This window comes from Trachemys scripta, chromosome 9 (assembly GCF_013100865.1).
Source record: "Trachemys scripta elegans isolate TJP31775 chromosome 9, CAS_Tse_1.0, whole genome shotgun sequence".
NCBI lineage: Eukaryota > Metazoa > Chordata > Testudines > Emydidae > Trachemys > Trachemys scripta.
In genome coordinates this window covers 62,677,858-62,688,690 of record NC_048306.1, presented here as the reverse complement: position 1 = coordinate 62,688,690, position 10,833 = coordinate 62,677,858, and the positions used below count along the sequence as shown (strand labels likewise).

The following is a 10,833-nucleotide window of genomic DNA, read 5'->3' as shown; positions in this document are numbered from 1 at the left end:
TGTTCTTTACAAAGGTCACTGTAAAATACCTTTCTCTCTTAGTTCTTGCTTCAGAAACCCATTCCTAGCCTGTCTGCTGTCCTCCTGAACTTTGTTAACGAAGCAAAGTTCTGTCGGGTTAGATCTCCGACCTTCAGACTTTATTATCTGGAAAACCATAAAACTTTATCCAAGGAAGATATAAAAAGGACAGTTTTAACACATTCTCTCTGCAGAACTTGCTTCCAGGCTCAGCATTTGATCTACCCTTGGGTTTGAGCTCTTAGCCAGCATGCCTGCCGATTACAATGGAACGTGGGAAATGGAATCCAATGAAAACTTCGACAGTTACATGGTTGCCTTAGGTAAATGAAAAAAATACAATATTGGGACAAGAGCTTTTATTTATCAATCATGCCTATTTAAAAAAAAAACCTAATAGTAGAGCAGTCATTCCTTTTATATGTTTTGGGGATAAGAGTTTCTGGCAGTAATATTAAAATATCATACACTTGCTATAATATGTCTAGACAAACTTGAGTGACTTCTCGAGCAAGTAACAGGATACTCCACAGCAGTGGAGCAAAAACAGTTAGCCTTTAGCATTTAATAAAACTGTAACTGAACTAGCAGGTATAGTAAAAAGTTTACATAGTAATGAACGTTCTAACAATCTTTATGGAAGCATATTTCCACAGCAAGAAAATTAAAGTTATTAACAAATAGAATTCTTATTTAGATATTAAAAGAAATTGAGAGTTAATTTAGTGCAAGCAGCATATTAAGAGAGCTGGAAATGTGAATGGAGACCAAGCTCCTGCTAATGCCAATTTCACTCTATTTTCTCCACATTAGTGTCTTCAATGATTATAATGACAGTGTAAAAGTTTTACAAGGGATAATTGTCTTCTGTTGGTTTGAGGCCCATTTTATATTTGACCTTTTCATTACAAATGTAATTTCAAATGTTTTAGTTTGCATGCAGATAAAACTATCTTAACCCTATAGGACACTATGGATACCTAAGGGGTCTGACTCATGTGAGTCTCATGATATTTAGTATTTTTCTTAAAGTCTCAGCTACTGGATCAGAGAATCTGAGCTTTCATTTTGGGGAGGGGGGGAGTTATGTTCCTAGCCCTCATGGTTGCAGACGGCAGCTTGAAAATGTGAAATGAGAGCACCCTAGAGGCTCAGAAACCAGGAGGCAGATAAAAAGAGCCCAACATTTATTATTATTTTAAAATCATGATTATAGGCCAATCTCATTATTTGGAGTGGGTAGACGCATGACTTTTGAGTGCTGGATACTGGCAAAACTACACGAGGGATGGAAAATCCTTTCCACTCAACTCAAAAGTGATCTCTGAACAAAATAAATGTACTGTCAGGAAAAGCAGTTAAGAGAACTCTAATATTGTTGTCATATGTGGTGACTGACATTCTCTTCATTGTTTAAGCATCCTTCTTCCTTATAGGCTAGTCTAGGCATGCACTTGAAGAGTGTCAGACTCTCTACCAACAGGACTGAGAGTTTTACTAGATCTTTTAATCTGGTTGTAATGTCACTCAACACTCTGTTCCCTTCTCTCCTAGACTTTCCCTTGGGTATCATCTGCTAATATTGTTGTATTGATTTTGTCAGTTGGGTCATAACTGCTCATATTTACTCTTCTTAAAAACTTTTACCAAAAAGGCCTGCAATTGCTAGTAATATTATTAATATCTCTCTTTAGATTGGTACTTCCCCTCTGAAAATTAGACTGAGATATTCATTGAAATTCAATAGGCGCTTGGTGCTTCACTCTCATAGGATGTGTATTATTTCATCTTTAAACATTCTAATCCCGATACTGCTACAATAAAGTAGTGGGCTTCCCAATTCTCTGCTTCCTTTTGTATCATAACTAATAGCATGCACTGCACTTGAGCAGTGCTTTTGTTACATCTCCGCTCCATCCTCAGGATTGTTTCAGTTAGCAATGAGAACAGGATACCTGACTGAAACCATCCTAAAATGATCTTACTGGATTTCTCCGGGGTGTTTGACACATTAGACTATAAAATAAAGGGCTTGATTCAGCCCCTGGGTCCCTCAGGTGGAAATAGGGCCACGGAACCCAGCACTGAGAAGTCCGCTTGAAGAAGGATTGGCAGAAGCTTAAGCCACCCACAATTCCTGATATGCTGGGTGGCTCAGAAGTGATTGGTGCAGTACAGTGAGACAGGCGGGTTCATTGCATCTCCTTTACTGCCTCCACTGGAGATGTGCCTACTGAACCTCCTGACGAGGCTTAAAACTAGCCTCCCCATAAGAAACTTAATGTGAGATTGTGGAGTGAGAGCCGTGTTTACACCAATTGGCTTTGGCCCTTTGTTTTGTGGGGGTTTTGGACATGTTTTATGTACTTCACTTCAGTGCTAGTGAAAAATGCCTCACAGAATTTGCAACAAAGTAGTATCTAGATGTGTATTTCTATGTGTGGTACTGAGAATTTGTCCCTCACTGACTGTGTTATCAATGAAAAAGAAATGACATGGAAATGGTGAAAAGAGATTTTTCTGCTCTGTTTCTCCCGATTTTACATTTGGTTGATATTCTAAGAATTAAGGAGTTCAGATCCAAAGCACAATGAAGCTGAACTTTTTGAGGTTCATTCATCCTTATAATTGCTACATATGCATTCCTATACCTTAATTAACAAATCGTTTTGCCCTTTAAACCAGAAACTTTAACTTTTTCATAAGCACGTTAAAGTATTTCAATCTAATCTAATAGAACCATATTTCATCTTTATTGCTTGTATTGTTCAAAATGTGTTGTGTTCAAAATGTGTTTAATAAAACCTCCCCTGATTTTCTGCAGTAGTACAAGACTAATATATTAGTCAGAAATAGCATTCCTTTGGAAAATTAGACTTCTTTCCTCAGAGAGACCTAAATTTTGTTACCTGGCTATAAATCAGACCCAGAGATGACTTTAATCCACAACAGATAAAATATACTTGAATGTGAACATTATTTCCTATGTTAAAGTAACATTTTTTTGTTTTGTTTTCCAGCCAGTCCTTTCACTCAATTAGATTAGTGCCTTACCAGTAACATAATGAATCCACCAAAAGAAAATGGGTTCCATTTGTACAAGGTTTTGCCGAGATGAAAATGATTAATTTGTATGTGAAAAAGCTCAAAGATGGTTAACAAGCCACACTATTTTTCAATCTCTGGGAGAAACATGTTAGATTATTTCATTTGCATATAGCACCATAACAAGATTCATTGCCAAATGGTCAAATATTTATTGTATCTGGCAATGAAGCTGGCATTAGGTGTATTGCCTAGGGTAGACTGTGTCATGATGGTAATATATTTGAAATATCTTTCAGGGCATTCAGTTGCAAGTATATGTTAGTTTTCATCATGAACAGAGTACGGAATGGTAAAGAGAATCAGGCACAAAATGCTGACTGAATATTAAAGAGGGCATTGTCAAATGCAGTACTCTTTGGCTATTTGTCTTTTTTTTTTTTTTTTTAAACTTTCCATCTTTTACCCATATGGAAGCTGCAAAATAATCTTTTTCCATCCATTCTTTTCCTGTAAAGTCTGACCAACTTTGATTTTTGTTTCTAACATTCTTTCCTACGGACAATCAGTGAATATAGCTCTTATTTGTTTATATACAAGCATCATTTCTGCAAAGGATTTGCTAATTAATATGATTCTGATTCAAATTACTTTACAAAAAGGGGGAAAATGGCTTTTACAGATGGCTGTTAAATCACACGCAGTATAGTCCCAGTGTCAATATAAATGCAATACAGTTCCACAGATTACACGCAGTCCCAAACAATAATCTGTGATTATGGTGAAATAAAAGCTACATGCCAAAATTCACTGGATCAGACATGCACATCTACTGTACTCGTTCTGAGATCCTTCTATAGATATGAGTAGACCTGGTCAAAAGCAGTATTGGGGGAGGGGGCATATTGTTTTCTTGAAAATTTTCACCAAAAACAATGAAAATTTTATTTTTTCCAAAAACATGAATACGGAAAATCTTGGGGATTTTCAGTTTTTCTTCCACTTCACGCCTCCCCATCACCCCTCATTTTGTCACTGAGAAAAGGAGAGGGGTATATGACGGTGGAAAAATACCCAAAACTGAAGGGGAAAAAAGTGGGGGGGGGTCATCAAAAAAATTAGAACACTTTTTGAAAAAACATAAACATTCCTCAATTTTTTTATTTTTTAAAAAAAGATCTTTTTTGTAATTTAAAAAAAAGTTTCAAATGAGAAATGTCAGCCAATTCTAGAAGAGAGCTACTCCACCTTCTTTTACCTATAAGTGAGAGGATTAAATGTGCAAATGCTTTTCATAGTGTAGTTTTCATACTTTTGGTGAATATATAAAACTATCTTTTGCATCTTTGTACCAGAAGTTGGAATTTGGCTAGGTATATCATACACTTATGTTTTGTTTGTTTGTTGATAGGCATTGATTTTGCCACTCGTAAGATTGCAGGACACTTGAAACAAACGAAGGAAATTATTCAAGATGGAGACAATTTTAAGACAAAAACACTGAGCACTTTCAGAAACTATGAACTGAATTATACTGTGGGAGTGGAGTTTGAAGAACATACCAAGGGGCTTGACAACCGAGTTGTGCAGGTATACACTTAGTATTTGATTTCCATGTACACTGTGGTTAAAAACAGGGTAAGCAGTCTGTAAATTTCCTGACTTAAAAATAATGGAAAGCAATTTACAGATATTAGAGAATGTTTGTCTATAAAGTGCAGGTAATTTGCATTTCAAGACAGTTTTGTCTTTCACATTGCCTATAAAATAAATATTTGCAAACCAGGAAGGTTTCTCAGATTTGTAAGGGCAATAACGAATTACATTTTTTCTTGCAAGGAATTTTTCCTGTCTTTCTATGATAAACCTCTTTGTAGTGTTCTATATTTAAAAGTAAAGAAAGGAAGTATATTTTGGCAAATATAATTTAGCTGCTGCTGAAATTTCACTTTAAAACTACTAAGGCTTTTTTTCCCCCTCCACGTTATTTTAAAATTGCCAGTTCTATCTGAGTCCTTTCTTGTAAGCCTTCCACACATGGAATTCCCATGGAAGTCAGTGGGAGTTCCACGAAAAGACTTCTTAAGGGATCAGGGCCTGAACCATTTGGTGTATTCATTTACTGCACACACCTTTGCTTTCCTTTTACGAATACCACCCTCAGTTTTATTTTCCTAACATCCCCTGAAAACATGTAATGGAGAATTTCAACAATGCAAAGGGCATCCAGGCATCCAACTCCCATTGAAACGCCTCTTTGAGCCTTTGAAAACCTGCCCGAAAGAGCCACTTGCCTTTCTTTCTGTTATCATTTGTTGATCCTATCCATGCCAACACTTCAGCTGGTAACCAGTTCTACCCTCTTCCTCAGCTCTTGGCTAACTTGCTCGTCTCTGACCTTACACCCACTTCTGCGTCATCAACTTATCCCAGTAAACAACTTTCATCTCTGAACTCGGATCCTGTTGTCAGCCTCTGGAGAGATGGTCGCACAGCTCAAAGCTCACTGACAGCAAGACCCATTTTGTCTCATTAGTCCTCACAAAGGAAGTAGGCAGCATATAGAGATGAATCCTGTCCTTATAGAGCATATAGAGATGAATCCTGGAATCCCGCAGCGGAGCTGCATGGGTTTAACTGAAGGCATTGTTTGACCCATAGGCCTGCTTTTGTTCTCACTTACCCCAGTTTCACTTGAGGTAGCTCTTCTGGAGTTACTTCTGATTCACAACAGTGTAAGTCAGAGAATAATCAGGCTTATAATGTCCTTTCTAGGCTTCCGAATCCTCTGCTTTAACCTCTATCATTTCTTCCCAGCCCTTTCTCCAGGGAGCATGGTGATGTACTCAACAGCTTTACTGCTTTAAACCAAGGCACACAAGTCTCCACTGATCCATCTATAACATGATCTATCTATAGCCTTCCCCACTCTCCTTCCCCTGTGTCAAAGCCATCACCAATCTCATCTGTGAACAAAATTGTCTTCACTGAACTCTCTGGAACCTTATTTTTCTCCTCTTATTTCACAACCCTTATGTTGGGACAAGTTGGACTTCCTTGTTGCAACATTATAATTCCACCTGATCTCTTATCTAAATGATTGCTACCCGATATCATTTCCCCGCACCCCCATATAAATTGTTGTGTAGGGGAGCAAACTTTACTGCTAGTCTTAGGTGACATTATCTTGATCCTGACTGTACTTCTGTGCTGTAATTTTAGCCATTTCTTAATCATTTCCTGTTTTCACAAATGATGTTCCATTTTCACGATTTCCCTAAATCCCTCTCTCAACTTTAGAGAGTCCGGAATGCTGTGGATGTGCCATTCTCTCTCTTTCCCTGAATCTAGAGATTGTGGAGAGTCACGTTCACTGGTTTCCTATTAGTCTTCAGTTCTAATTCAAAATTGCCCTTGAGGTTTTCAGAACTCTCCCTCTGGATTTATTTCCTCTTCCCTCTCCAACTACACCTCTACCCCGATATAATGCGACCCGATATAACACGAATTCAGATATAACGTGGTAGAGCAGCACTCCATAGGGCGGGGCCGTGCACTCCGGTGGATCAAAGCAAGTTCGATATAACGCGGTTTAACCTATAATGTGGTAAGATTTTTTTGGCTCCCGAGGACAGCGTTATATCGAGGTAGAGGTGTACATGCACCTACAGCCACAACACTTTCCACTTCTCCCGTTCTGGCTTGTCTCTATCCTTTCTGCGCTGTGGGAGATGGAGGGGTCTTAGGTCCTTCATTCACTCCTGCTTCTGGTGCCCATTCTACCTGGAACTCATTTATTATTTATTTGTATAATCCTAGTACCTAGGAGCCCCAGGCATGAACCAGGACCCCATTGTGTTAGGTGATGTACAGAACAACAAGACTGTCCCTGCCCCAAAGAGCCTATACTCTAAATATAAGACATTAGATTGTTTCCTTGTACACCCCCCTCAATGGGACAATATTTGTCAGCACGATAGGGAGTGGTACCAGCAGCTAAGGCATGCCTCCATTTTCACCCTTTAATGAAATACTCGGTTTAAATTTCATTGTGAAAACATATGACTGCTCTTGCTTTAAAGCTCTTGGTTACAGTGCCTGAAGGATGCTATAAAATAAACTATAACTGTATTGTATCAAGTGTCATTTACATACTTTTTCTCTGTCTGTTTTATGTACAGACAGAGGCAGTGTTAATGCTGCACTAGTCACTATGATCCATAGCGCTCCAGTTATTGCACTTTATAATCTTTTTTTATTAATGCTTTCACATAGCAAGAAAAGAAAAATACAGTTTTCATATTCAGTGCGATTCTATAAACAGCATCAGAAATTCAATTAACTCATTGCCCTTCCTTTGCACACATACAGTCTGTATCACTGTATCAGAAGAAATAATTGCAAAGTGATAACATAAAGCACTTTATATTAAGGGGCATTTGGGCCACTACTGTCTTCACACAAGCAGTTATGCTACTTCATTGTTAGTTCTGGTGTGTTTGGATGTTTTCCAAAATCCCTAGTTAACTTATTGGATTTAATCCTTTGATCCCTGCAGACGCTAGTGAATTGGAATGGTGATAAATTAGTATGTGTCCAGAAGGGGGAAAAGAAAAACAGAGGCTGGACACACTGGATTGAAGGAGATAGACTGCATTTGGTAAGAGCTGACTTTCATGGCTATAGCATGTAACAGAGACTGTGGAATAGTATAGTTACTATAGTTCCAAGGATTTTTCTTATTCATTTTATTCACACAGCTCTGATACCTAAACTCTAAAACCCCCTCTCTACCAGAACCCCTGCTGTTTAATTTGTCTCCACCTGCTTCCCAATTAAGCCACAAACCTACAGTGACTTTTGGTCCAGCTCACTGCACTGCAGCCCTTAACCCTTCCAGTTACATAGCACATCAATTCCTTCTACATTTTGAGTAAACACTAAAAATAAACCACAGTGTTTACGTGCTGAATAAAACCTGTAAGAACAATATTTTTGTCGTTCCAAAAAATGAGTTCTATCGAGAACTATGTAGTTATCCAGATCAGAAAAACACTCCCAGAATATACAGGGAAACCTAGCAAACATTCTATAGTGTAGTTATCTTGTTACCCCTCCCCTCCTCCCCCCCCTCCCAAAAAAAATCAAACAGCTGAGTTAGTAAACTGGAATGCAAAAAAAATGCAGCAAGACTGAGAGATGCCATACGGGCCTGTAAAGAAAATAAGCAGTCAATGAAGTCTGGAAAAATAAATTAGAGTATACAGAGGAACACTGGGGTCCCAGGAAGAACAATCAGTAAATTGTGCATGGTAATGCTGGATGGTAGGGGCTCAGAAAGAGACAGTAACAGGCAGAATCACACAGCTTTTAGTGAGTAGTTTAATACTAACTTCACCAGATTTGGATCTGTATAGATAGGAATTATTTTGCTTATCAGAATATGAATTTCTCCACCCTGGAACTGGACTGCTGGCTATAATACAGAGCTCAAAGTGATCTATTTGTTGGACAGTACGCATAATATTTTCTTTGTAGCGTGTCTCCTCTATTTATCACATGAAGAGCCAAATCCTCAGCTGGTGGAAATTGGCATCGCTCCATTGACTGAAGTGAAACAATGAAAACTTGCACCAGTTGAGGATCTACCTTGAAGTCTTTTCTTGTTAGAATTAATTCTGTGCAGTTATATAAACCACATTTTACACTGTGGATGGTTGTGATGGCCATCTAACTACCATTGGAAGGTCAATCAGATGAATAAAAAAATCCTATTGTTTTCTTCCATCTAAGCAGAAACCAGTGTCACCCAACTGACAGACAGACTTTTATTACCTTATTACAATATAAATTCAAAATTTGCCAATAATTCCATTACATTCTAATTATTGGCACCAGGATTCAAACTGAGATCTCTGGAAACAGGAGGACCTAGTAGGCTGGTGCATGAGTCGATTGAAACACTAATGCCCTGGTACCCATCCTTTCTGAGACTTCCCTCCACCCTCTTTTTGTAATTCCCTTGTTGCTTCAGTGCTTCTAATAAATTATAGTATGTTGTTTTAATAATAGACTATGCAAAGCCACACCATTACAGAGCAATTTCAATGCATTTTTCATTTTTATACTTTTTTTAAAACTCAATTCAAGTGTCAAAATCTAATTACCATAACCTGCAGTGCATGCCAGCTGATTAGGGCTCCATAAAACACACTGCTTTTTTGTAATAAGCAAAACTCTTCTTGATGTGGTGGTTCAGCTGGTCTTACAGTGATTTTTCAAGGGGAGGTGCTGTAAATGGGAAACATAACTCAGAATAATATATACTTACCAATTGTTTTAATGCTGTAGGAGCTGACGTGTGAAGACCAAGTGTGCCATCAAGTATTTAAGAAGAAAAAGTAAACTGACCAGAAAGTCCAACTGGTTTCACATGTGCTATTATGGTTTTTTAAAAGCTATGTAATGACTGCTTGACACTGCCATGTAAGTGCATTTCTGTGCACTGTTAACTAAGACAAACACATCCTTTAACACTAACATGGAAACACTTCTGTATGTTTTAAGGTCTTTTGCCTTTCAATCCAGAGTTAAATAAAAATAATTCTCATTCTTGTAATTATTTCTTTCATTTCTAAAATCCTTGTAATTTTTCCAGAAGCAGGACAATGAGTCCTCTAAGGGCTGGTCCACACTAAACCACCACTTTGAACTAAGATACGCAACTTCAGCTACATGAATAACGTAGCTGAAGTCGAAGTATCTTAGGCCTGGTCTACACTACGGGTTTAGGTCGACTTTAGCAGCGTTAAATCGAATTAAGCCTGGACACGTCCACACGACGAAGCCCTTTCTTTCGACTTAAAGGGTCCTTTAAACCAGTTTCTTTACACCACCTCCAACGAGGGGATTAGTGATAAAACCGGCCTTTGCGGGTCGGAATTGGAGTAGTGTGGACGGAATTTGACGTTATTGGCCTCCGGGAGCTATCCCACAGTGCTTCATTGTGACCGCTCTGGACAGCACTCTCAACTCAGATGCACTGACCAGGTAGACAGGAAAAGACCCGCAAATGTTTGAATTTCATTTCCTGTTTGCTCAGCGTAGAGAGCACAGGTGACCATGCAGAGCTCATCAGCACAGGTAACCGTGATGGAGTCCCAGGATCGCAAAAGAGCTCCAGCATGGACCGAACGGGAGGTATGGGATCTGCTCGCCATATGGGGAGATGAAGCAGTGATAGCTGAACTCCGTAGCAGTAAAAGAAATGGCAAAGTATTAGAAAAGATCTCCAAGGCCATGAAGGACCGAGGCCATAACAGGGACACACAGCAGTGCCGCGTGAAAATTAAGGAGCTACGGCAAGCTTACCACAAAGCCAGAGAAGCAAACGGAAGGTCCGGGGCAGAGCCGCAAACTTGCCACTTCTACGCGGAGCTGCATGCGATCCTAGGGGGTGCAGCCACCACTACCCCAACCGTGTGCTATGACTCTCTCACTGGAGAAACACACAGGGAAGACAGTTTGGGGAACGAGGAAGATGAGGATGGAGGTACTGTAGGTAGCTCACAGCAGCAAGGAAGCGGAGAAACCGGTTTCCCCAACAGCCAGGATATGTTTGTTACCCTGGACCTGGAACCAGTAACCCCCGAACTCACCCAAGACCCTCAGGGCACACAGGAGACCTCTGGTGAGTGTACCTTTGTAAATATTTGTAAACATTACACATGGTTTAAAAGCAAGCGTGTTTAATGATTAATTTGCCCT

The 10,833-nt window shown here is 39.1% G+C and overlaps 1 protein-coding gene across 1 annotated transcript; it reads left to right on the top strand.

Moving 5' to 3' along the window:
- The first annotated feature begins 201 nt into the window (after positions 1 to 201).
- On the top strand, positions 202 to 9,682 carry RBP2 (retinol binding protein 2). Its single transcript, XM_034781884.1, has 4 exons — positions 202 to 344; positions 4,478 to 4,656; positions 7,625 to 7,726; positions 9,418 to 9,682. Exons 1-4 carry the CDS (start codon positions 272 to 274, stop codon positions 9,469 to 9,471), a joined length of 408 nt encoding a protein of 135 aa, XP_034637775.1. The 5' UTR covers positions 202 to 271; the 3' UTR covers positions 9,472 to 9,682.
- Positions 9,683 to 10,833: the final 1,151 nt, after the last annotated feature.

Excerpts from the sequence above, each read along its gene's own strand:
- RBP2 (XM_034781884.1), top strand. The coding sequence starts at position 272 with ATGCCTGCCGATTACAATGGAACGTGGGAAATGGAATCCAATGAAAAC. Across the intron at positions 4,657-7,624 it reads TTGACAACCGAGTTGTGCAG|ACGCTAGTGAATTGGAATGG; the intron begins GTATACACTTAG and ends TGATCCCTGCAG. Across the intron at positions 7,727-9,417 it reads AAGGAGATAGACTGCATTTG|GAGCTGACGTGTGAAGACCA; the intron begins GTAAGAGCTGAC and ends TTAATGCTGTAG.